This window comes from Scyliorhinus torazame, chromosome 18 (assembly GCF_047496885.1).
Source record: "Scyliorhinus torazame isolate Kashiwa2021f chromosome 18, sScyTor2.1, whole genome shotgun sequence".
NCBI lineage: Eukaryota > Metazoa > Chordata > Chondrichthyes > Carcharhiniformes > Scyliorhinidae > Scyliorhinus > Scyliorhinus torazame.
This window is the reverse complement of record NC_092724.1, coordinates 88,894,392-88,922,044: the sequence shown is the minus strand read 5'-3', so window position 1 is coordinate 88,922,044 and position 27,653 is coordinate 88,894,392. Positions and strand designations below refer to the sequence as shown.

General features: G+C 50.6%; 1 protein-coding gene across 1 annotated transcript in view; it reads right to left on the bottom strand.

Annotated features, from left to right (window-relative positions):
- trim65 (tripartite motif containing 65) overlaps window positions 1-27,653 on the bottom strand; it is a 98,854-nt gene that overhangs the window by 15,485 nt on the left and 55,716 nt on the right. Inside the window, exon 4 of the mRNA XM_072483013.1 lies at window positions 17,983-18,160. Within this exon, the coding sequence (XP_072339114.1) occupies window positions 17,983-18,160 (178 nt within the window). The remainder of the gene's footprint in view (window positions 1-17,982; window positions 18,161-27,653) is intronic.

Sequence of the window (27,653 nt, the reverse complement as noted above, 5' to 3'; positions counted from 1 at the left end):
TGCAGACACTGACCCAGGCGCGATCACACTAATCCCGAAGAAGGGGAAGGACCCGTTGGAGTGTGGGTCTTATAGGCCATTGTTAAACACGCAAATGAAAGTTAGTGGCGGGGAGGATGGAAGGTTGCATTCTGGGGGTAGTTGCAGAGGACCAAACGGGTTTCATGAAGGGCAGGCAGCTTTCCAGTAACATTAGGCGATTATTAAATGTGATCATGACCCCGGCGAAGGCAATGGACGCGGAGAAGGCTTTCGACCAGGTGGAGTGGCAGTACCTGTTCGAGGTCCTGGGAGGGTTTGGGCTGAAGTTTGTGGCGTGGTGCGTCTCTTGTACGTGGCCCAAGTGGCGAGCGTATGGACAAACGAGATGAGTTGACGGTGTTTCAGGTTGTACAGGGGAATGAGGCAGGGTGTCTGCTGTCGCCACTGTTGTTTACTCCAGCAATACAGCCCTTGGCGATGGCCTCAGGGGGTCAGTAGAGTGGCAGGGGGTTGTGAGGGGGAGTAGGGAACACTGGGTGTCGCTGTATGCAAACGACCTGCTGCTGTTCGTATCAGACTCACTGGAGTATGGGGAAAATTACGGACATACTGGAGAGGTGCGGGGCTTTCTCGGGCTGTAAGCTGAATGTCGGAAACAGTGAGGTATTTCCGGTGAATGCGGCGGGACGGGGAGTCAATCTTGGGGTGTTGCCACTTAGGGTTGCCAGGGATAGGTTGCAGTATTTGGGGGTTCAGGTGACGGTGGAGTGGCCGATGACACATAAATGGAACCTAACAAAGTGGTGGAGGACGTTAGGGAGAACCTTAGGAGATGGGATATATTTCATCTGACATTGGCAGGAAGGGTCCAGGTGGTAAAAATGAACATCTGCCTAGGTTCCTGTTTGTATTCCAGAACCCCCTGGTCTCCATTCCAAAGACGTTTGTCCGGCAGCTGGACGCAGCGATCCCGGAGTTTATATGGGTGGGGAAGGTACCTATATTGAAAAAGGCCCTGTTACGGAGGCAGAAAGGGGGATTGGTGTTACCGAACCTGCTGCAGTATTATTGGGCAGAGAAGGTGAGACGGTGGTGGAAAGGAGAGGGGTTAGAATGGGTTAGGATGGAGGAGGGGTCCTGTAGGGGATCTTGCCTGAGGGCTATGGTGACGGCAGCACTATCACTGGCACTGAGGAACGCGGAGAGACCGCTGGGACAGTTCACAATTAGGGTGTGGAACCAGTTGAGGAGACACTTTAGGATGGAGGGGATGTTGGTGCTAACACCGCTGTTTGGGAACCATGGATTTAAGCCGGGGGAGACTGATGGTATGTACAGGAGGTGGAGAGAGGTGGGACTGGTGAGGGCGAGGGATCTATATCTGGAGGAGAGGTTCGCAAGTCTGGAAGAGCTGAGGGAGTGGGTAGAGCTCCCGAAGGGAAGCAAATTCAGGTATATGCAGGTGTGGGACTTTGCAAGGAGAGGGTTTCCGAAGCCACCGGAGTATACTTTATTGGAGCGGTTGCTGCTTCCAGACGTGGAAGGAAGGGTAGGATTGGGGATACATATAAGGGTGGCTGAGGGAGCAGGGGGAGCGCAGGTGGTGAGGATCAAGGAGAAATGGCTGGGGGGGCGGTGAGCGGTGGGGGGGGGGGGGGGGGAGATAGGATGGGGAGTGTGGAGTGAGGCAATGCGCAGCGTGAATTTGATCTCCTCATGTGCGAGGTTGAGTTTGATACAGTTTAAGGTGGTACACAGGGTGCACATGACCTGGGTGAGGACGTGTGGGTTCTTCCAGGGGGTGGCGGACGAGTGTGAGAAGTGTGGACGAGCAAATCATGTGCATACGTCCTGGGGCTGCGAGAAGTTGGAGAGATACTGGGAGAAGGTGTTCGGGTCGTTATCAGGGATTGTGGGTGTAGAGGCCGGGCCAAACCCTATGTTGGTGATTTTTGGGCTGTCGGAAATGCCAGAGGAGGGAAGAAAGGCCAATGTTGTGCCGGGCGAAGGATTCTTTTCTTCTTAAATTTAAAGTACCCAATTCTTTTTTTTTCCAATTAAGGGGCAATTTAGCGTGGCCGATTCACTTACCCTGCACATCTTTGGGTTGTGGGGGTGAGACTCACGCAGACATGAGGAGAATGTGCGGACTCCACCCAGACAGCCTGGCTAAGATTCAGCTGAATGGCGGTCGACAACGCTGCCGGGGGTGGCGGCCTGGCTGGGGGGCCTGTACGACTTTCTTCAGCTGGAGAAGATTAAGTTCAAATTGAGGGGATCAGCGGAGGGCTTTGAAACATGGGGTGTGGATACTTCATGACCATGTTTGAGGTATTGTTTGTCGTGGGGCGGGGGGGGGGGGGGGGGTGGAGAATGTTCTTTGGCTCATTTATGCTTTTGTACTTTTGAATATGTTTGGAATAAAATACATTTTAAGAGTTCGGGAATCATAGAATAGGACCATAGAATTTACATTGCACAAGGAAGCTATTCGGCCCATCGAGTCTGCACCGGCCCTTGAAAAGAGCACCCTACTCAAGCCTGCACCTCCACCCTATCCCCGTAAACCAGTAACCCCACCTAACCCTTTGGACACTAAGAGCAATTTAGCATGGCCAATCCATCTAACCTGCACATTGTTGGAGGAAACCGGAGCACCCGGAGGAAACCCACGCACACACGGGGAGAATGTGCAGACTCCGCACAGACAGTGACCCAAGTCGGGAATCGAACCTGGGACCCTGGAGCTGTGAAGCAACGGTGCTAACCACTGTGCTAACGTGACACAGTGGTAGGTGGTAGCGGACCAGAAAGGTATGTGTGTCATAGTTACATAAAAGTTGGAGGGTAAATCAGTGGTTTTGGTGAATGCGTACGCTCCAAATTGGGATGATATTGTGTTCATGAAAAGGATGTTGGCTAACATACCAGACTTCGATACGCATCTGTTGATCTTAGGGGAAGATTTGAATTGTGCGTTGAATCCTAATTTGGATCGAAGTCACTGGCCCCTTCGGGGGCAGCAAAGGCATTGACGGCATTTATGAAAGAGATGAGGGGGTGGGTCCATGGCGGTTTTTGTATGCTGGGGTAGGGAATTCTCCTTTATTGCTCCGGTGCATAATGTGTATTCGCAGATTAACTTTTTCGTGATGGGGAGATCTCTGCTGCATGGGGTGAGAAACACATTCTGCGATAGTTATTTCGGATCACGGTCCACATCTGGTAGATGTGAATCTTGGAGACTGGGCCGGTTCAGCAGCCGGCATGGAGTTTGGATGTGGGATTGTTGGCGGATTTTCTGTGAAGTTGGCAAGGGTAATCGCTGACTATATGAGGTTTAATAAGAATAGGGAGGTTTCGCTCTCGGTACTGTGGGAGGCCCTGAAAGCAGTGGTGAGAGGTAAGGTAATCTCACATAAGGCGCAGATGGATAGGGAGGCAAGGGAGAAGCGCCAAAGTTTGGTAGATGAGATTTTGGAGGTAGATGGAAGGTATTCGAGTGACCCCGCCACAGAGCTCCTGGCTAGCAGGAAGAAGCTGCTGATGAAATTTGACCTAGTATCCACTGATAAGGCGATGCGACAGTTGCGGCATTAAAGGGGGTAATGTATGAATATGGGGAGAAGGCACATCTTTTGGCTCGTCAGCTGAGGTGGAAGGAAGCCTCCCGAGAGATGGTTGTGGATTCGGATGGGGGATTAATGTCTGCGCTGGATAAAGTTAATGGGGTGTTTGAGGCATTCTATAAGAATCTGCATAGGTCGGTGCCGCCGGGGAGGAGTCGGATATGGTGGAGTTTCTGGAGGGGTTGGAATACCGTCAGGTGGAGGAGGAGGATCGTGACAGGTTGGAGGAGTCTTTGGGGATGGAGGAGGTCCGGACAACTCTCGGGTGAATGCAGACAGGTAAGGCTGGTAAGGCGGTGGAACCGGATGGTTTCCCAGTAGAATTTTATAAAAAGTTTGCTGATCGGCTGGTACCGCTATTGGTGGAGATGTTTATGGACTCGGTAGCGCGGGATTTCTTCTAGAAATGATCCAAGCGTTCATCTCGCTTCTGTTAAAAAAGGATAAAGACCAAGTGGGGTGTGGGTTGTACCGCCCGATTTCCTTATTAAATGTGGATGCTAAGACATTGGCCAATGTGCTAACGCTGAGGTTGGAGGATAATTTCCCTCTGGTTACTGGGGAGAATCAAACGGGATTTGTGAAGGGTAGGTGCTTGTCGTCGAACAATCGGAGGCTTTTAAATGTGGTGTTTTCCCCATCAGACGGGAGGGAACAGGAGGTTATTGTGGCTTCAGATGCTGAGAAGGACAGTATAATGGTTAATGGAGAGCAAGGCAGCAGGTTACGTGACAGGCTATTATGTAGAGATATGGGTTCAAAGACAAGGAAAATGAGGAGAAAGGGTAAGAGGAAAAATAAATTGCGAAAAGTTACTGATCAAGGTGTTAAGATTCATAACAAAGACATAAAAAACAGCATAAGTGTACTTTACCTGAATGCTCGTAGTATACGAAATAAGGTAAATGAGTTGATGGTGCAAATCATCGTGAATGACTATGATTTAGTGGCCATTACTGAAACATGGTTAAAAGATGGTCACGACTGGGAGTTAAATATCCAAGGGTATCAGACTATGCGAAAGGATAGAATGGACGGTAAGGGCGGTGGTGTAGCTTTGTTGTTTAAGGATGGCATCCGGGCAATAGTAAGGGATGATATTGGTGCTATGGAGGACAAGGTTGAATCAATTTGGATGGAAATCAGGAATAGTAAGGCAAAAAGGTCACTGATAGGAGTAGTCTATAGGCCACCAAATAGTAACAGGGTGGTAGGGCAGGCAATAAGCAAAGAAATAACGGATGCATGTAGAAATGATACAGCGGTTATCATGGGAGATTTTAATCTGCATGTCGATTGATTTAACCAGGTTGGTAAAGGCGGCCTTGAGGAGGAGTTTATAGAATGTGTCCGGGATAATTTCCTGGAACAGTTATGTAATGGAACCTACAAGGAAACAAGCGGTCCTAGATCTGGTCCTGTGTAATGAGGCAGGATTGATTAATGATCTCATAGTTCGGGATCCTCTTGGAAGGAGCGACCACAATATGGTGCAATTTAAAATACAGTTGGAAGATGACAAGGTAAAATCAAACACTAGTGTTTTGTGCTTAAACAAAGGCGATTACAATGGGATGAGAGAAGAACTAGCTAAGGTAGACTGGGAGCAAAGACTTCATGGTGGAGCAGTTGAGGAACAGTGGCGAACCTTCCAAGTGATCTTTCACAGTGTTCAGGAAAGGTACATACCGACAAAAAAGAAAGACGGTAAAAAGGGGAAAAATCGACCGTGGACAAAGAACAAAGAACAAAGAAATGTACAGCACAGGAACAGGCCCTTCGGTCCTCCAAGCCCGTGCCGACCATGCTGCCCGACTAAACTACAATCTTCTACACTTCCTGGGTCCGTATCCCTCTATTCCCATCCTATTCATGTATTTGTCAAGATGCCCCTTAAATGTCACTATTGTCCCTGCTTCCACCACCTCCTCCGGTAGCGAGTTCCAGGCACCCACTACCCTCTGTGTAAAAAATTTGCCTCGTACATCTACTCTAAACCTTGCCCCTCTCACCTTAAACCTATGCCCCCTAGTAATTGACCCCTCTACCCCGGGGAAAAGCCTCTGACTATCCACTCTGTCTATGCCCCTCATAATTTTGTAGACCTCTATCAGGTCTCCCCTCAACCTCCTTCGTTCCAGTGAGAACAAACCGAGTTTATTCAACGCTCCTCATAGCTAATGCCCTCCATACCAGGCAACATTCTGGTAAATCTCTTCTGCACCCTCTCTAAAGCCTCCACATCCTTCTGGTAGTGTGGCGACCAGAATTGAACACTATACTCCAAGTGTGGCCTAATTAAGGTTCTATACAGCTGCAACATGACTTGCCAATTCTTATACTCAATGCCCCGGCCAATGAAGGCAAGCATCCCGTATGCCTTCTTGACTACCTTCTCCACCTGTGTTGCCCCTTTCAATGACCTGTGGACCTGTACTCCTAGATCTCTTTGACTTTCAATACTCTTGAGGGTTCTACCATTCACTGTATATTCCCTAACTGCATTAGACCTTCCAAATTGCATTACCTCACATTTGTCCGGATTAAACTCCATCTGCCATCTCTCCGCCCAAGTCTCCAAACAATCTAAATCCTGCTGTATCCTCCGACAGTCCTCATCGCTATCCGCAATTCCACCAACCTTTGTGTCGTCTGCAAACTTACTAATCAGACCAGTTACATTTTCCTCCAAATCATTTATATATACTACAAAGAGCAAAGGTCGCAGCACTGATCCCTGTGGAACACCACTGGTCACAGCCCTCCAATGAGAAAAGCATCCTTCCATTGCTACTCTCTGCCTTCTATGGCCTAGCCAGTTCTGTATCCACCTTGCCAGCTCACCCCTGATCCCGTGTGACTTCACCTTTTGTACTAGTCTACCATGAGGGACCTTGTCAAAGGCCGTACTGAAGTCCATATAGACAACATCCACTGCCCTACCTGCATCAATCATCTTAGTGACCCCTCGAAAAACTCTATCAAGTTAGTGAGACACGACCTCCCCTTCACAAAACCGTGCTGCCTCTCACTAATACGTCCATTTGCTTCCAAATGGGAGTAGATCCTGTCTCGAAGAATTCTCTCCAGTAATTTCCCTACCACTGAAGTAAGGCTCACCGGCCTGTAGTTCCCGGGATTATCCTTGCTACCCTTCTTAAACAGAGGAACAACATTGGCTATTCTCCAGTCCTCCGGGACATCCCCTGAAGACAGCGAGGATCTAAAGATTTCTGTCAAGGCCTCAGCAATTTCCTCTCCAGCCTCCTTCAGTATTCTGGGGTAGATCCCATCAGGCCCTGGGGACTTATCTACCTTAATATTTTTTAAGACACCCAACACCTCGTCTTTTTGGATCTCAATGTGACCCAGGCTATCTACACACCCTTCTCCAGACTCAACATCTACCAATTTCTTCTTTTTGGTGAATACTGATGCAAAGTATTCATTTCGTACCTCGCCCATTTCCTCTGGCTCCACACATAGATTCCCTTGCCTATCCTTCAGATGGCCAACCCTTTCCCTGGCTACCCTCTTGCTGTTTATGTACGTGTAAAAAGCCTTGGGATTCTCCTTAACCCTATTTGCCAGTGACTTTTCGTGACCCCTTCTAGCCCTCCTGACTCCTTGCTTAAGTTCCTTCCTACTTTCCTTATATTCCACGCAGGCTTCGTCTGTTCCCAGCCTTTTAGCCCTGACAAATGCCTCCTTTTTCTTTTTGACGAGGCCTACAATATCTCTCATCATCCAAGGTTCCAGAACATTGCCGTATTTATCCTTCTTCCTCACAGGAACATGCCGGTCCTGAATTCCTTTCATCTGCCACTTGAAAGCCTCCCACATGTCAGATGTTGATTTGCCCTCAAACATCCGCCCCCAATCTATGTTCTTCAGTTCCCGCCTAATATTGTTATAATTAGCCTTCCCCCAATTTAGCACATTCATCCTCGGACCACTCTTATCCTTGTCCACCAGTACTTTAAAACTTACTGAATTGTGGTCACTGTTACCGAAATGCTCCCCTACTGAAACATCTACCACCTGGCCGGGCTCATTCCCCAATACCAGGTCCAGTACCGCCCCTTCCCTAGTTGGACTGTCTACATATTGTTTTAAGAAGCCCTCCTGGATGCTCCTTACAAACTCCACCCCGTCTAAGCCCCTGGCACTAAGTGAATCCCAGTCAATATTGGGGAAGTTGAAGTCTCCCATCACCACAACCCTGTTGTTTTTACTCTTTTCCAAAATCTGTCTACCTATCTGCTCCGCTATCTCCCGCTGGCTGTTGGGAGGCCTGTAGTAAACCCCCAACATTGTGACTGCACCCTTCTTATTCCTGATCTCTACCCATATAGCCTCACTGCCCTCTGAGGTGTCCTCTCGCAGTACAGCTGTGATATTCTCCCGAACCAGTAGCGCAACTCCGCCTCCCCTTTTACATCCCCCTCTATCCCGCCTGAAACATCTAAATCCTGGAACGTTTAGCTGCCAATCCTGCCCTTCCCTCAACCAAGTCTCTGTAATGGCAACAACATCATAGTTCCAAGTACTAATCCAAGCTCTAAGTTCATCTGCCTTACCCGTAATACTTCTTGCATTAAAACATATGCACTTCAGGCCACCAGACCCGCTGTATTCAGCAACATCTCCCTGTCTGCTCTGCCTCAGAGCCACACTGTCCCTATTCCCTAGTTCTCCCTCAATGCTCTCACCTTCTGACCTATTGCTCCCGTGCCCACCCCCCTGCCATACTAGTTTAAACCCTCCCGTGTGACACTAGCAAACCTCGCGGCCAGGATATTTATGCCTCTCCGGTTTAGATGCAACCCGTCCTTCATATACAGGTCACACCTGCCCCGGAAGAGCTCCCAGTGGTCCAGATAATGGAAACCCTCCCTCCTACACCAGCTGTTTAGCCACGTGTTTAGCTGCTCTATCTTCCTATTTCTAGCCTCACTGGCACGTGGCACAAGGAGTAATCCCGAGATTACAACCCTCGAGGTCCTGTCTTTTAACTTTCTGCCTAGATCCCTGAACTCCTGCTGCAGGACCTCATGCCCCTTCCTGCCTATGTCATTAGTACCAATATGTACAACGACCTCTGCCTGTTTGCCCTCCCACTTCAGGATGCCCTCTACCCGTTCGGAGACATCCTGGACCCTGGCACCAGGGAGGCAACATACCATCCTGGAGTCTCTTTCATGTCCACAGAAGCGCCTATCTGTGCCCCTGACTATAGAGTCCCCTATTACTATTACTCTTCTGCGCTTTGACCCTCCCTTCTGAACATCAGAGCCAGCCGTGGTGCCACTGCTCTGGCTGCTGCTGTTTTCCCCTGATAGGCTATCCCCCCCGACAGTATCCAAAGGGGTATATCTGTTCGAGAGGGGGACAACCACAGGGGATTCCTGCACTGACTGCCTGCCCTTTCTGGTGGTCACCCATTTCTCTGCCTGCACCTTGGGTATGACCACATTTACATAACTGCGATCTATGACGCTTTCCGCCACCTGCATGCTCCTAAGTGCATCCAATTGCTGCTCCAACCGAACCATGCGGTCTGTGAGGAGCTCCAGTTGGGTGCACTTTCTGCAGATGAAGCCATCCGGGAGGCTGGAAGCCTCCCGGACCTGCCACATCTCACAGTCAGAGCACAGCACCCCACTAACTGACATTGCATCAATTAATTAAAATTAAAATTAAAAAATTTTTTTTGAATATTCTTTTTTTAAAAATTCAAAGTTACTGTTAACTATCTGTTTCCTAGCACTAGATTTCTAATAGAAATGCGAAAGCTAATTATAGTACTCTCCAATCTCTGGATTAGATATCCCTCTAAATTATAATTAAGTAATTATGTTTAATTAGTTACCAATGCTCAATTTCTTTTTAATTTAGTGTAGAATCCCAACCAGCCACTCAGGCCACAGCTTTTCTGTGATGTCACTTCAGTTTCCCCCCGACACACACACAATTTGAAAAGGTACAAAAGTAAAAATGAGCAAAAATCACTTACTTACCTTCTTAGTGTTAATAATAAAATATGGTACTTACCTCACACCAATGGGTTTTATTATTAGGTTAGAGGAGGAGGGTGGGTGGGAGACACTACACGTGTAGTGTCTCGGGTTTCCTCTCCACCAGAATTTATTGGTTGGGGGGGGCCTTCCCAGAAGTCCGCAGGTCGAACTTCCGGTTCCCGCCTTATATAAAAAAAAACAGAAAAGAAGAACAGACACGGGACCAGGTAAGGGTTTTTAAGGAGGTGAGGGAGAGTATCAAATTGAAGGAAAAAACATACAAAGTGGCAAAAATTAGTGGGAGACTAGAGGACTGGGAAGTCTTTAGGGGACAACAGAAAGCTATAAAGAGTAAGGTAGACTATGAAAGTAAACTTGCTCAGAACATAAAAGCAGATAGTAAAAGCTTCGACAAATATATAAGACAAAAAAAGAGTGGCTAAGGTAAATATTGGTCCTTTGGAAGATGAGAAGGGAGATTTAATAATAGGAGACGGGGAAATGGCTGAGGAGCTGAACAGGTTATTTGGGTCAGTCTTCACAGTGGAAGACACAAATAACATGCCAGTGACTGATGGAAATAAAGATATGATAGGTGAGGACCTTGAGATGATTGTAATCACTAAGGAGGCAGTATTGGGCAAGCTAATGGGGCTAAAGGTAGACAAGTCTCCTGGCAGTGATGGGATGCATCCCAGAGTGTTAAAAGAGATGGCTAGTATTGTAAACGCACTAGTGATAATTTATCAAAATTCACTGGACTCTGGGGTGGTCCCAGAGGATTGTAAAGTAGCAAACGTGACACCACTGTTTAAAAAAGGAGGTCGGCAGAAAGCGGGTAATTATAGGCCGGTAAGCTTAACTTCGGTTGTAGGGAAAATGCTGGAATCTATCATTAAGAAGGAAATAGCGGGGCACCTGAAGGGAAATTGTCCCATTGGGCAGACGCAACATGGGTTCATAAAGGGTAGGTCGTGTCTGACTAATTTGGTAGAATCTTTTGAGGACGTTACCAGTGCAGTAGATAACGGGGAGCCAATGGATGTGGTATATCTGGATTTCCAGAAAGCTTTGGACAAGGTGCCACACAAAAGGTTGCTGCATAAACTAAAGATGCATGGCATTGAGGGTAAAGTGGTAGCATGGGTAGAGGATTGGTTAACTAACAGAAAGCAGAGAGTGGGGATAAATGGGTGTTTCTCTGGTTGGCAACCTGTAACTAGTGGGGTCCCTCAAGGATCAGTGTTGGGCCCGCAGTTGTTCACAATTTACATAGATGATTTGGAGTTGGGGACCAAGTGCAATGTGGCAAAGTTTGCAGACGACACTAAGACGAGTGGTAAAGCAAAAAGTGCAGAGGATACCGGAAGTCTGCAGAAGGATTTGGATAGGTTAGGTGAATGGGCTAGGGTCTGGCAGATGGAATTCAATGTTGCCAAGTGTGAGGCTATCCATTTTGGGAGGAATAACAGCAGAATGGATTATTATTTAAACGGTAAGATCTTAAAACATGCTGCTGTGCAGAGGGACCTGGGCGTGCTGGTGCACGAGTCGCAAAAAGTTGGCGTGCAGGTGCAACAGTTGATTAAGAAGGCTAATCGAGTTTTGTCTTTCATTGCTAGAGTGATGGAGTTCAAGACTAGGGAGGTTATGCTGCAATTGTATAAGGTGTTGGTGAGGCCACATCTGGAGTATTGTGTTCAGTTTTGGTCTCCTTACCTGAGAAAGGACATATTGGCACTGGAGGGAGATCAGAGGAGATTCACTAGGTTGATCCCAGAGTTGAGGGGATTAGATTATGACGAGAGGTTGAGTAGACTGGGACTGTACTCATTGGAGTTTAGAAGGATGCGGGGGGATCTTATTGAAACATATAAAATTATGAAGGGAATAGATAGGATAGATGCGGGCAGGTTGTTTCCATTGGTCGGGGAAAGCAGAACTAGGGGGCATAGCCTCAAAATAAGGGGAAGTAGATTTAGGACCGGGTTTAGGAGGAACTTCTTCACCCAAAGGGTTGTGAATCTCTGGAATTCCTTGCCCAGTGAAGCAGTTGAGGCTCCTTCTTTAAACGTTTTTAAGAAAAAGATAGATGCCTTTCTAAAGAATAAAGGGATTCGGGGATATGGTGTACGGGCTGGAGAGTGGAGCTGAGTCCACAAAGATCAGCCATGATCTCATTGAATGGCGGAGCAGGCTCGAGGGGCCAGGTGGCCTACTCCTGTTCGTATGTTGAAAGAGTTGAATGGGGATACTTGTTTGCAATGCTGGAGCGGTTTAGGATAAGGCCTAAATTTGTGTTGAGGGTACGACTGCTATTTGAGGGGTCTAAGGCTACTGTCTCTACAAATCATGTGAGTTCAGGATATTTTCATCTGCACAAGGGAACGAGGCAGAGGTACCCGATGCCACCCTCTTGTTTGCGTTGGCAATAGAGACTTTGCCCATTGCCCTGAGGGCCTTGGATAGGTGGAGAGGGTTAATGCGGGGCGGGTAGAACACAGGGTGTCCTTGTACACTGATGATCTTCTTTTGTATGTGACAGACTGGTGCCCCACAATGGGTGATTATAATGGCGCTGTTGAAGTGATTTGGGGCGTTCTCTGGGTAGAAATTGAATTGGGAGAAAAGTGAGTGTTTTCCGGTCACTCCGCCGGGGAAGTGAATCAATCTGGGAGTGGTGCCGTTCCCTTTAGCGGGTTCTCATTTTAGGTATCTGACATTCAGGTAGCTCGGGATTGGGCCCAGCTCTGGCAGTTGAACTTTACAAGCTTGGTGGGGAGGGTCAAGGCAGACTTACAGAGATCATAAGGGCAATTTATCATGGCCAATCGACCTAACCTGCTCATCTTTGGACTGTGGGAGAAAACCGGAGCACCGGCGGAAACCCACGCAGACACGGGGAGAACGTGCAGACTCCGCACAGACAGTGACCCAAGCCAGGAATCGAACCTGGGACCCATGGAGCTGTGAAGCAACTGTGCTAACCACAATATTACCGTGCTGATGGGATAGTCTCCCTCTGTCCTTGGCGGGCAGAATTTAATCAGTGAACACAAATGTTTTATCACGATTCCTGTTTTTGTTCCAGCGTTTGACGGTGTTTCTGCCAAAATCGTTCTTTGGGGGAGTTGAGAGATTGGTTTCATCTTTTATTTGGGCGTGTAAAGTGCCCAGAATTCGGAAGACGGTCCTGTGAAGGAACCGGCAGTCAGGGGGCTTGGCGTCGCCGAGCTTAAGACTTTAAGACATCGGAGCAGAATTAGGTCATTCGGCCCATCGCGTCTACGCCGCCATTCAATCAGGGCTGATATGTTTCTCATCCCCATTCTCCTCCCTTCTCCCCATTACCCCTGATCCCCTTATTAATCAAGAACCTGTTGTGTTATGCTGCTTCGGATAACACAGGCCGCTACTTAATACAGTCTTAACTAAAGGATGCTCCAGACTCTGAAATGAGTTCAACGTGTTTATTGAACTATTAACACAGTTTTCAAATGAGTTTGACTCTCTGCTAATCTAACTGCAGTAACTCAGTCTAACTGTACCAGCTTGCTCTAAGCCACGTGCTGGGATGTGATGCTGCTGATCAACCCTGTCTAACTCTCTAGATGTCTGTCTGTGGAAAGAGGCAGGGTGTGAGTGCCTCATCCCTTTTATAGTGTTTATGTCATGCCCCCTTGTGGTGATGCCACCTCTGAGTGTCCTGACTGCCCATTGGTTGTGTCCTATTCTGAGTGTTCATTGGTTGCATGTTTGCATATCATGACATTTCCCCCTTTTTTTTAGATGTATATACATGTGAATGTGGCTGTCTCATGTGACTGACTGAGGAATACAGAACAGAACAAACAAAACAAATGCTCATAAGTCCAGTCTCTGAGGCCTGCATCTGATCCTCGTCGACCGCTGGAGAGGTGGTGGAGGGGATGACGGTGTCTTGACAGGCGAGTGGGAGGCACGACTGGTGGCTTCTTGGTTCGAGGTATCTGGAGGTGGCAATTCGACATGTGGAAATGGAGGGGAAAGTGGTTGTGGGCAAGCAACTTTTCGCAGTGCCCTTCGATTCCTTCGCACAATGGAGCCATCAGCCATACATATGTCACAGGATCTGGGCACAGCCTGTCGAACAACGACAGCCGGAGCAGACCACCCAGCATCCGATACCTTGATCCTGACCGTTTCTGCCGGGGATAGCATGTCCAGATCGGTGGCATGTGCGTCATAGCCCTGCTTCTGGCTGTCGCGAAGCTGCTGCATCTTCTGCAGCACCGGGAGGTGATCAAGGTTGGACAGGTGTATAGCTTGAAGCGTCGTCCGCAGGTCCCTGTTCATCAGGAGTTGAGCTGGCGACATGCCAGTGGACAAAGGAGTCGCCCGGTACACAAGTACTGCAAGGTGTTTGTCGGAAGCGGAGTCCGAGGCCTTGCGGATGAGCTGCTTAACGATGTGCACCCCTTTTTCGACTTTGCCATTGGACTGCGGATAGTGCGGACTGGAGGTGACATGCCTGAAATTGTAGCTCTTGGCAAACGTGGACCATTCTCGACTGTGGAAGCACGGACCATTGTCGCTCATGACGGTGTTCGGGATGCCATGCCATGAGAATGTCTCTTTACACGCTTTGATGACAGTCCGTGAGGTGAGGTCTGGCAGCTTCAGCACCTCAGGATAGTTCGAAAAGTAATCGATGATTAAGGTATAGTCGCGACCATTCGCGTGGAGTAGGTCAATGCCAACCTTGGACAACGGAGAGGTCTCTAGGTCAAGTTGTTGGAGCGTCTCCTTGCTCTTCGCTGGTTGGAACCTCTGACAGGTTTCGCAGTTCAGGATCATGTTTGTGATGTCCTGGTTGATGCCGGGCCAGTAGACAGCTTGCCGGGCCCTTGGTCTGCACTTTTCTACGCCCAGGTGTCCCTCATGAATCTGCCGCAGCACCATGCTCTGGAGACATAGCGGGGTGACTATCCTGTCCAGCTTGAGCAGGATGCCGTCGATCAGCATGAGGTCACCCTTGACGTTGCAGGATTGAGGGCATTGCCCTTTCTGCCAGCTATTGCTGAGGTTGTGGATGACTCGCTGCAACAGGGGGTCTTTGGCCGTCTCTTCTCGGATGAGAACGATCTTCTCATCTGTTGCCGGGAGAGTGCTTGCACACAGTTGTACCTGCAATTCAATGTGCTGGATGATCTCCAGTGGTTCAGTGGGTGAGTTGACGGAGCGGGACAATGCATCGGCGATGATGAGCTCCTTGCCAGGTGTGTACACCAAATTGAAATCAAACCTCCGGAGTTTGAGCAGAATTCTCTGCAAACGAGGCATCATGTCATTCAGGTCCTTTTGGATGATGTGGACCAGAGGCCTATGATCCGTCTCAACAGTAAATGTTGGCAAGCCATAGACATAATCATGAAATTTGAGGATGCCGGTGAGAAGACCTAAACACTCCTTCTCAATCTGCGCATATCTGGTCTCAGTGGGTGTCATAGCTCGTATGCTACTGGTACCCAGGATGACGTGTCATCTCTTTGAAGCAACACCGCCCCAATGCCATCCTGACTCGCATCTGTGGATATCTTGGTCGCTCGGTCTGGGTCAAAGAATGCAAGGACGGGTGTAGTGGTGAGCTTGGCTTTCAGCTCCAGCCACTCTGTTCAGTGCTCCGCCTTCCACTCAAAGGGGGCTTGTTTTTTTCACCAGGTATCGTAGGGCCGTGGTGTGTGTGGCCAAATTCGGGATGAACTTGCCAAGGAAATTGACCATTCCCAGGAAGCGCAGTACTGCCTTCTTGTCCTCGGGGACTTTCGTTGCCTCGATGGCTTTAATTTTGGCTGTGTCCGGGTGCACACCGTGTTGCGATATCTGATCGCCCAGGAACTTCAGCGTGGATGTCCCAAAACAGCACTTGGACCTGTTTAGCTTGAGCCAATGTTCATGTGTGCGTCGGAATACATTCTTGAGTCGCGACACATGTTCCTCTGGGGTTGTGGACGAGATTATGATATCGTCAACGTAGACACCAACCCCTTCTATCCCTTCCATCATCTGTTCCATGATGCGATGGAAAATCTCTGATGCCGAGATGATGCCAAATGGCATTCGGTTGTAGCAGAACCTGCCAAAAGGCATGTTGTAGGTGCAGAGCCTTCTGCTGGATTCTTCAAGTTGGATTTGCCAAAATCCTTGGGATGCGTCCAATTTTCTGAATAAGTGCGCGTGTGCCATCTCACTCGTGATTTCTTCCCTCTTCGGGGTGGGGTAATGTTCCCGCATAATGTTTTTGTTTAGATCCTTGGGGTCATGTGCTTGATTTTCAACAATTGCTCTCGCAGAGGATCAGAGTGGACTCCAAAAACGATTTGGTCTCTGATCATGGAGTCAGTGATATCACCAAAGTTGCAGGATTGCGCTAGCTGTCTAAGGTTAGTTAGGCAGGAGGTGAAGGATTCGTCTTTACCTTGCATCCTCTGCTTGAAGATGTAGCGCTCAAAGATTTTGTTGGTGTCCACCTCGCAGTGGTTGTCGAATTTTTCCAAGATAGTTTGGTACTTTGTTTTGTCCTGCCCTTCGGAAAAGTGAAAGGAGTTGAAGATCTCTGTCGCATGGTCACCCGCAGTGGTAAGTAGAAAAGCTATCTTCCGCACATCGGTCGCGCCATTGAGGTCGGATGCTTCCACGTATAGTTGAAATTTCTGCTTGAATGATCGCCAGTTGGCACTAAGATTGCCGGTGGTCCTGAGCTGACGAGGAGCCTGAATCTTGTCCATTGTGCCTGTATTCAGTCGATGGTTGTCACGGATCTTGCTGAGTTCAGCTAAATAGATTGAGCAGTCATGCCTGGTATCATGTTGTGTTATGCTGCTTCGGATAACACAGGCTGCTACTCGATGCAGTCTTAACTAAAGGATTCTCCAGACTGAAATGAGTTCAACGTGTTCATTGAACTATTAACACAGTTCTCAAATGAGTTCGACTCTGCTAATCTAACTGTAGTAACAAGGTCTAACTGTACCAGCTTGCTCTAAGCCGCATGCTGGGGTGTGATGCTGCTGGTCAACCCTGTCTAACTCTCTAGATGTCTGTCTGTGGAAAGAGGCAGAGTGTGAGTGCCTCATCCCTTTTATAGTGTTTATGTCATGCCCCCTTGTGGTGATGCCACCTCTGAGTGTCCTGACTGCCATTGGTCGTGTCCTATTCTGAGTGTTCATTGGTTGCATGTTTGTATATCATGACAGAAACTATCTATCTCTGCCTTCTGCGGCAAAGAGTTTCACAGATTCACCAGAACAGGGAGATGTGTAGGGTTGGATGGGTCCATGGGAGATTGTTTGGGATTTTTTTTTTCATTTTCCAAAAAATGTTATAGTGTCCAATTAATTATTTCCAATTAAGGGGCAATTTAGCGCAGCCAATCCACCTACCCTACACATCTTTGGGTTGTCGGGGCAAAACCCACGCAAACACGGGAGAATATGCAAACTCCACACGGACAGTGACCCAGAGCCAGGATCGAACTTGGGACCTCGGCGCCGTGAGGCAGCAGTGCTAACCACTGCGCCACCGTGCTGCCCTAATTGTTTGGGATTTCAATGGGGTCTGCAGGAGGGGGCTGGCACTTGATGGGAGTTTGTTTGGGTTTTAATGGGGTCTGCTGGAGAGGGTTTGGAGGCTGGGAAGGGAAAGTGGAGGTTGGGCCTCCCATGCAGGAGCCAGTTATGCCAAATGGACTGTTAAGGGGATAAAATCCCTGGTTGACCCAGTGGTGTGTGCTTGGTGATGGTGGGGTTGTAGAGGTGCCCTCCTATTTGTGCGCACTATGGCCCATACGGCAATGATGGCGGCACAGCAGCTTCTCTCAGCCCGCATGGACCACTCATACCGACCCCCCCTCAACCTCCCCCCCAGATTGCCTCACCAATTCCCAAGCCCATACGCTGCTGTGAGGCCGGAGTCCATGGTGTTTCTCTCCACTCGTTGAAGGCCCAGTCGTGACCTCACTTCTGGTCACACGACTAGGACTGAATAGCTGCTGCTCTCTGATTGGGTCATCAGCTCTCGGAGGCCAGATCGCATCCCTTGCAGGATGGGAGGCCCAACGGCAGCTCATTGGTCGCACAATTGGCAGAAAACCCGGCCAGCATCGCTTCAAATATCGGAGATGGGGTTGCCCTCAGCCTTCCAGGCTGTTGTCAGGCCCTGACAAAATCCAGGTCTCAAGGTACAACTAGCCCTCTGAACACTTATCTATTGGAGCTCAAGAACCTTCGAAAAAATTCCGACTTCCATCTCGTCCAACTGACAAAGACTGTATGAGGCAGCATGTAAAAATCCAGAGAAAAAATGCTTCCTACCTGGAATATCCAATGGCTCCGGTGCTTGCCTGAAGAAGCCTTGTAGGTCCTGGTGGGTAAGGATGGAAATCTGCTCCAAGGCCCTTTTCACTCCTCCCAGCTTGTTGTCTACTGCCAGGTCTGGAGGAGGCAACACAATGTCCGGCTGCCTCTTAATCACAGGAATCCCCTGAGCGAACTGAGAGGCAGCACATCGCAGACAGAGCAAAAGAAAGAGCTTACATTCATGTAACACCCTATCACAATCTCAGCACAAAGTATAGGCACAATTTCAAAATTTGCAGACGATGGCAAACTTGCAAGTATTGTGAACCGAGAGGTGGACGGTGATGGACTTGAAGAGGGCGTAGACAGGCCGGTGGAATGGGTAGATAGGTGACAGATACATTTAATGCAGAGAAATGTGAAGCAATGCATTTTGGTAAGAAGAACTAGGAAAGGAAATATAAAATAAAGAGTATAATTCCAAAGGGAGTGTCAGTACAGGGAGATGTGTAGAGGGTTGTGGACAAATTACTGAAGGTGGTAGATGTAATATTCCGCACGGGACCTACAGGGTGGGATTGATTGTCTTTCCCCTGGTCCTTGCGGAATATGAGCTCCCCCGCTAGGGGTGGGGGATCTGTATTATCTTAAGTATAAAAGGTCGGATAGTGAAGCACGGACCAGAAAAAGTACCCGATAACGATCTACCGGCAGTGTATATGTGAACTGTAAATAAAACTAGGTTCCTTTATTTTTAATTGGAGCGGACTCCCTATGTCCTTATTAAAGTAGGTATGTCAAGAAAGTGCTTAGTCAGGTGTCCAGGATCTTGGGCTTGATGAATACAGTACAATCCCCAGAATCCCTAGTGTGTAGAAGGAGGCCGTTCGGCCCATCGAGTCTGCAGCGACCCTCTGAAAAAACACCCTATCTAGGCCCACTTCTTCCCCGCCATAACCCATAACCCCACCTAACCTGTACATCCCTGGGCATTAAGACACAATTTGGCATGGCCAATCTACCTAACCTGCACATTTTTAAACTGTGGGAGGAAACCAAAGGACCAGGAGGAAACCCATGCAGACATGGGGAGAATGTGCAGACTCCACACAGACAGTGACTCAAGGCTGGAATCGTACCCAGGTCCCTGGCCGCTGTGAGGCAGCAGTGCTAACCACTGCCCCCCCCCCCACCCGCCACGAAAGCAAAAAGTTATGAAGAATATTTATAAAACACTGGCTTGGCCGCAATTGGAGCCTTGTGTCCAATTTACACTGCATTTTAAGAAGGGTGTGAATGCTTCAGACAGGGTGCGGAAAATAATTTTGTGAAATGTTCCAGGGATGAGGGGCTCCAGTTATGAGGATAGATTCAGGAAGCTAGGGTTGTTCTCTTTATAGGAGAGAAGGTGGAGAGAATATTGGAAGTGAATTGCAAATGAAGAAAATGTGATGTGAGAAAAAACTTCTTCACAAAGCGAGTGGTTGGTGTCTGGAATGCATTGCCTGGGAGTGTGGTGGGGCAGATTCAATCAAGCCATTCAAGAGGGAATTAGACGATTATTCGAACATCATAGAATTATCATAGAGTTTACAGTACAGAAGGAGGCCATTTGGCCCATCGAGTCTGCACTGGCTCTTGGAAAGGGAACCCCACCCAAGCCCACATCTCCACCCTATCCCCATAACCCAGTAACCCCACCCAACACTAAGGGCAATTTTGGACACTAAGGGCAATTTATCATGGCCAATCCACCTAACCTGCACATCTTTGGACTGTGGGAGGAAACCGGAGCACCCGGAGGAAACCAACGCACACACGGGGAAAACGTGCAGACTCCGCACAGACAGTGACCCAAGCCAGGAATCGAACCTGGGACCCTGGAGCTGTAAAGCAATTGTGCTAACCACTATGCTACCGTGCTGCCCCAAATCTTGCTTCATTATTACGTCAATTGTAATTCTAAGTAATATTTAATTACCGAATCATAAAATGGTAGCATCATTCTGCCTCTCTGCAAGAACAGTTCAGCTGGTCCCACTACCCCACTAATAGAGCAATGCACAGGGGTAGGGGGAAAAGGCAGGGGAAGGACACAAAATAATCATGCTCATTTGGAGGGCTGGTGCAGACATGATGGGCCGAAAGGTCTCCTTCTGCACCGTAACAATCCTGTGATTCGATAGAGGAGTTCAGAACCATGAGGGATCTAAACAGACAGACAGAGGTCTGGCAGCATCTGAGAAGAGAGGACCAGAGTTAACATTTTGTGTCCAAGATGACTCTTCTTTAGAGCAGCAGAGAAATGGTTCCCTTTGGCCGAAAAGCCAAGAACCAGAGGACACCAAACTTAAGGGAAAAGAAGCAATGGCCACAGGAGATTTAAAAAAAAAAGTGCAACAGATGGTTAGAATCTGGAATACAGGGCGCGATTCTCCACTCCCGCGCCGAAGTGGCCGCGCCGTCGTGAACGCTGTCGAGGTTCACGACGGCGGGGAACGGCCCCGATCCCGACAGATTCAGGGCCCGAAAAAGGGCTAGGATCGGGGCCGCGAGAACCTCGGGGGGGTGTGCCGCGAAGGCCGCGTCGTCACCGCGCAACGCCCGAATTACGCAACGCTACGTCATAAATTGCGCGATCCGCGCACAGAGGACCCGGAGGAGAACAGAGGAGATGGCTGAGCCCCGAAGAGCCGCACCGAGTTTCCGGGATACGGACCTGGACACCCTGGTGGATGAGGTGGAGCGGAGAAGGGACACCCTCTGCCCAACACGTGGGCATCGCCAGCCATCCAGGAGGAGGTTCTGGGGCCCGTCCCGGTAGCTCCACCAAGGGATGTCCCGGTACACTCGGCCTCCCCCCGTTCCGTCCCTGGCGCATCTGGTGGGGAGCGGGCAGGTCAGGGTGGCACCACGCCATCCAGCACGCCCGCAGAGCAGCCTGGCCCATCGAAGCCGGGCCGCCCCAGGAAACGTGTGCCGAAGGGGAGCCATGTCGAAGGGCGTGATTCACAGCAGTCCACCTCCACTCCTGCTGTACCATCTGGGAACACACCTAGACGTAGTGGTAGGGCCCGTAAGGCAAAGTCGTTAGGCACATAAGAAGTTGGCACGGGTGCAGGGCACAGTCTAGTTGTAGTGGGTAGGGCACCTATGTTCACCACAGGAATAAACGCACTGTTAAATTTGACTTGTAAGACTGTGTGCTATGTCCGGTGCCAGGGGGCTCGGGAGGGTGCCTGATTGGCGTCGTGGTATACGAGCCGTTCAAGGTCTGTTCCGGATGTGGTGACCCTTTTCCCCCCCGCCCCCCCATAATCGGACACCGTTGTCCTCGGTACACCGACGCCAGCCATCCCACACGGGCATGTGGTGAAATATCCGTCACGAAGGCTGTGACCACCGGAGTGCATGGTTCAGCCATAGCCACGAGTCAGACCTCGGCTGGCGAATCTGAGCACACAGCTCATCGCAGAGCGGGCTGTCATCATTCAACATGGCACTGTTCACACCCGCTTACCCAATCATCACTGTTGTGCAATCCCGTAGTGCCGCAGTGGTAAGGTGATGTGGAATTGTTGCCGTGAACGCGGTGCGGCGGGGGGGGAGGTGGTGGGTGCTGTGTGGTGCCCGTGTACAGGAGTGACGGTGCAAGTGGCAGTGTTCAGCGAATCCCACCCCCATAGTGCGTGAACCGTGCGGCCACCAACGCGTCGCGTGCCCGCTGTCCGCGGCGGTGCCGTCGCGCAGCCTCCTGGGCGTAACGAGCAGCCGGGCAGTGTCTGCATCCTGCGCCCCTCCCCCCACCCTGATGCGCCCCATCATCCTCATCCTCCGCATCCTCCTCTTCCCCATCCCCCTCGTTTGCGTTGGCTCCGGTGCCGTCGGCTCCTCCCTCCGGCTCCTCCACCAGGTCATCTCCCCTCTGCATGGCTATGTTGTGCAGCGCATAGCAGACCACAACCATGTGACCGACCCTGTCGGGCCGGTACTGCAGGGCCCTTCCTGATCGGTCCAGGCATCTGAAGCACATCTTCAGCAGCCCGAAGCACCGCTCCACCACACCCCTGGTTGCTGCATGTGCCTCGTTGTATAGGCTATCCGCGTTGGTGTGAGGCCTCCGTATTGGCGTCAGCAGCCATGACCTCAATGGATAGCCCTTGTCGCCCAGCAACCAGCCCCTCAGCCGGGGGGGGCATCCATCGAACATTGCGTGGATGAACGACTGTGCCAGAATGTAGGCGTCATGCACACACGTGCATGATCTTCATGTGGGGGTCGCATACCACCTGAATGTTCATGGACCATGCGCCCTTCCTGTTCATGAACACTTCCCCGTTGTCGGCAGGTGGGCGCATGGGGACATGCACACCATCGATGACACCCTGGGCCATCGGTATCCCGGCCACCTTGGCAAATCCACGTGCCCGTGCTTCCTGGTGTGCTCGGTCCTCGGGGAATTGAATGTACCTGTCCGCGATGGTGTACAAGGCGTCGGTGACGGCCCTGATCCACCTGTAGACCGATGCCTGTGAGATCCCGGAGAGGTCCCCGCTCGGCGCCTGGAAGGAACCGGTCGCATAGAAGTTTAGGGCCACCGTCACCTTGACAGAGACTGGTATCGCGTGTCCTCCTCCCATTCCACGTGGTGCGAGGTGCGCCACGAGCTGGCATATATGTGCGACCGTCTCCCTGCTGAACCGTAGTCTCGTCCTGCATGTGATGTCCGTTAGGGCCTCGAACGACATTCTGTCACGGTACACCCTCGGCCTTGCTGGACGCCTGTGACGCCCTGGCACCACCTTCAGTGGATCCACCTGCTCCACCTGCTCCTCCTCCTCCTCCTGCTCCCCCCCACAAGCACTTCCTCTGCATTCCTCGCCGTCTGGCGGTCAATGTTCCCCTCGGCATCCCCCTGTACATTCGGGTCCTGAGCGCCTGCGGCCTGCGTGTCGACGACGGGCCACTCCGCGGCCATCCCCTCTGCTGCACCGGCGACCGCTGCATCTGCAGCCACTGTGAGCCGTCCGACTCTACGCTGCCGGATGGCAAACTCCAGAACTGCTGCTCCAACCACGGCAGTGAACATCGCTGTCTGGTTGGCATACATGGTGACCTGCAGGAGGGTGGTGGGGGGCAGAGAAATGACATGCTACACGGACGTTCTTCCACACCTCGTCAGCCGGGCTGCATGGGATACCTGTGTGCCCCGGTGGCCTGCTCGCGCTGCAGACACGCAGCCAGCATAACACCTGGTCACTGTCTGCGCCCAACGGTCACTTCACACCGTACTGCTCACCAGTGTGCCAGTCGCCTGTGCCCATCAGCCACACGCACCCTGCGGCCATGTCCTCGTCACCGTCCTGCCACATCAGGGCGTCTGACATGTGGCATCCGTGGATGGACGATACCATCCACACTCTCCCTCACCCCCCTCCCACCTGCACACTCTCCCTCACCCTCCTCCCACCTGCACACTCTCCCTCACCCCCCTCCCACCTGCACTCTCCCTCACCCCCCTCCCACCTGCACACTCTCCCGCCCCCCCCCTCCCACCTGCACACTCTCCCGCGCCCCCCCCACCTGCACACTCTCCCGCACCCCCTCCCACCTGCACACTCTCCCTCACCCCCCCCACCTGCACACTCTCCCGCACGCCCCCCACCTGCACACTCTCCCTCACCCCCCCCACCTGCACACTCTCCCACCCCCCCACCTGCACACTCTTCCACCCCACCCCCCACCTGCACTCTCCCACCCCCCCCCATCTGCACACTCTCCCGCCCCCCCCTCCCACCTGCACACTCTCCCACACCCCCCCCACCTGCACACTCTCCCACCCCCCCCCACCTGCACTCTCCCACCCCCCCCCCACCTGCACACTCTCCCGCCCCCCCCTCCCACCTGCACACTCTCCCACCCCCCCCCCCACCTGCACACTCTCCCACCCCCTCCCACCTGCACACTCTCCCACCCCCCCACCTGCACACTCTTCCACCCCACCCCCCACCTGCACTCTCCCACCCCCCCCTCCCACCTGCACACTCTCCCACCCCCCCCCCCCCAACCTGCACACTCTCCCGCCCCCCCCCTCCCACCTGCACACTCTCCCGCACCCCCCCCCCCCCCACCTGCACACTCTCCCGCACCCCCCCTTTGGCCGCAGCCTTCTCAGGGAATCCGACCCGGTCTCCGGGCGCTGCGCTACAGTCCGCTCACCTCCTCCCTGCTCAGCGTCAGCCAGCACGACTGGCTGACGACTTTAAATAGCAGGTGTGAATGGCGACGGCGTGACCCCAGTTCACGCCGTCGGGACTTCGGCCCATCCGGGCCTCAGAATAGCAGAGGTGCCGGAGAATTGCCGTTTTGGGTGTCTCAGGCGATTCTCCGGCCTGCGGCCCGCGAAACTCGACCGTGCCGTTCCCGCCGCTTAGGAGAATCGCGGGAGGGCGTCTGACCGGCGTCGCGGGAAATTCTGGCGGCCCAGGCGATTCTCCCAACCGGCGTGGGAGTGGAGAATCGCGCCCACAGTGTCTGAGAGTGCAGAGGAGGCAGATTTAATTATGGCTTTCAAAACAGACTTGGATAGCGCCTGAAGCTAAAGAAATTTGCATAGTAACAAAGAAAGGGAGGGGTAGTGGGACCAGCTGAACTGTTCTTGAAAGAGGTAGAATGGTGCTACCATTTTATGATTCGGCAATTAAATATTTAGAATTACAATTGACGTAATAATGAAGCAAGTTTATACAGAATTACACAGAACTTCCAGTATGACAATCAGCCCAATAGGTCTCTATCAGTGTTTATGGTCTTCCCACTCCATTTCATTTCACCCGAACTGCGCATCCTTTTATGCCTTTCTCCTTCATGTCTTTATCTAATAACCATCCCATCTGTGACTGTGTTATTTGCCTCAACTCTGCCTGATGGTAGCAAGTTCCACATTCACACCACTCTCTGGGTGAAAAAGTAACTCCTGAATTCACAATTGGATTTATTGGTGACTATTTCACATTTGCTGGTCTCCCCAACAAGTGAAAACATCTTCTCCATGTCCTTCTTTATCAAATCCCTTAAACCTTTATTCGGTTCCCCACAAGCCTTTCCTCTAGTTGATAAGCAAAAACCCAAGTCTGTTCAATCTTTCCTGTTAGTTATAGGGCGCGATTCAATGGAAAAAAAAAATCTATGTCCAGTTTCGGGAACGTTTAGCGAAGTGTTTCTCAGCACCAGCAACTTTGCCATTTCTTTTGGCCTTGGCGAGGAATGCCTCGTTGAGGCCGTAATTTAGTCATTTCCTGCATCAACGAGCTCAGCTCGGAAGGACAGGAACATTACTCGCACCCTTCTCCTCACCCTACCTCTTTTGGGTAAGGCATCCCCAGGCCTGGCCCTTGACACAAGCATCCTGGCACATTGGCACTGCCAGCCTGGCACCATGGAAGTGCCCCTGCCAACCTTGCAGTGCTACCCGGGCACCATGGCAGTGCCAAGGTGCCAGGTTGGCAGTGCCAAGGCACCCAAGTGTCAGTGGGACAGCCAGGGTACCACCCGGTGCTGTCCTTGATCTCCCAGGGGTCTCTAGTGGTCTGGGAGACCTCCTCAGGGGCCGATACAACTGGTCTACGTTTGTGGAAACCAGTACTAAACAGCGCCCTGGCGACGTCTCCCTGGCGGGGTCTCGGTTACAAGGAGAATCCGCTGAATGCATATTTAAATGAGCCTAATGGATCATTCAAATGTGAATATCTGCTACTCGCCCAGCCCGGCTCTGGTCTTGTGCTTGTGAAACTTTATCACATTGTCTCTGCTCTTTGGGGTGCAGTCAATCTTGTAAAACGTACTTGATATTAGCGCATAGCAAGATCTCACAAACAGCAATGAAATAAGTGACAAGATCAAATGTTTTAGGTGGTGTTTGAGGCGTTAACATTGGCCAGGACCCTGGGAGAAACTCTTCCGCTCTTCTCTGGTGAAGCCTCTCACCCAAAAGATGGCAACTCTGACAATGCTGCACTCCCTTGGTACTGCACGGGGAGCGTGAGCCCAGAGTTGTGAAGTCTCTGAATTGGGATTTGAACCCACAACCCTCTGTGAGATGGGAGTGTCAAGGCTGACAGTTAATGACAAGTAGATAATTGTCAGACTTCTCCGGCTTTCGGGAATCTCTTTTCCCGCTGGCAGTGCACTCCCACCCGAGGGTTTCCCAGCGGCTTGCAGATTTTTCAAAGGGAATTACCATGGACAAGCGGCAGGAGCAGTGAAGCACCAGCGAATGGCGCGTTGCCGCGCTACACCGCGGCTTGGGGACCGGAGAATCCAGCCCAATCATTAGTGTGGATACCACCCCATTACGGAATAAACTAAAATGAGAAAGCAGGCCAGTTAACCTGGTCTAAAATCAGAGATTTCTGCTGTACATTTAGAATTCAGGAGCAGAACTGCAGGAAATGTTGCAATGATTATCACAGTTGTAGTGAATTTGATACATCCACCCATTCGAAATAAAGTATGATTTTGGATTATACTTATCAAGATTCCCAGAATGTTATGATGCACTTTTCAACAAATGCCTTTTGAAGCTTAGTCATTATTATTTTGCTATTGCAGCAGCCAAGCTACATTCAGCAAGATCCCATCAACAAGAAATGAGGACCAGGATTGTCCGATCCTCCAGCCGCATGTTTCTCAGTGGCACACCATTCGATGGTGCCGGGATTCTCTACTCCCACTGCTTGTCAATGAGATTTGATTGATTGATTTGATTTATTGACACATGTACCGAAGTACAGTGAAAAATATTTTTCTGCGGCCAAGGGAACGTACACAGTACGTACAAAGTAGACAAAAAGAATAATCGACAGAGTACATTGACAAATGGTACATCAACAAATGGTGATTGGTCACTGTGCGGGACAAGGGGCCAAACAAAGCAAATACATGAGCAAGAGCAGCATAGGGCATTGTGAATAGTATTCTTACAGGGAACAGATTAGTTTGACGGAGAGTCGTTGAGGTATCTGGTAGCTGAGGGGAAGAAGCTGTTCCTACGTCAGGATGTGCCGGTCTTAAGACTTCTGCATCTTCTGCCTGATGGAAGGGTGTGGAAGAAGGCAATGCCTAGGTGGGAGGGGTCTCTGACAATGCTGTCTGCCTTCTTGAGGAAGTGGGAGGTGTATACAGAATCAGTGTGAGGATGGCAAGCTTGTGTGATGCGTTGGGCATCACCCAACGGGCATCACCCAATTGGAATTTCCCATTGAAGCCACCCCACCTATCCGGGAAACCCCCGGTTGGGGGTGCGCTGCCAGCGGGGAAAGAGAATCCCAACAGAATTCCGGACCTGATGTATTGGTGTGTTTGTTGGTGAATGAAGATTGGTCAGAACTCCCTTCCTTCCGTCTTAGTAATTTGCAGAGGATGTTTAACATCCACTTGGTCAGTACTTGGTTTAATATCCTATACTGATGAAAAGTTTACAATGGAAACAACTTTCATTGAGACGTCTATAATTTGTCACATGTGTTATCACAGAGAAGCAGCAGCATACTTGTGGGTCTTCAGGTCCTGTTCATTAACTGTGGCTCAGTACCAGAGCAGGCAGTGGGTTTAGGGTTTGAGTCACTAGGAACAGCTTCACTTTGGTCTGTTTGTCTCATTGATAAGAGCTTTGATTGTAGTCTCTC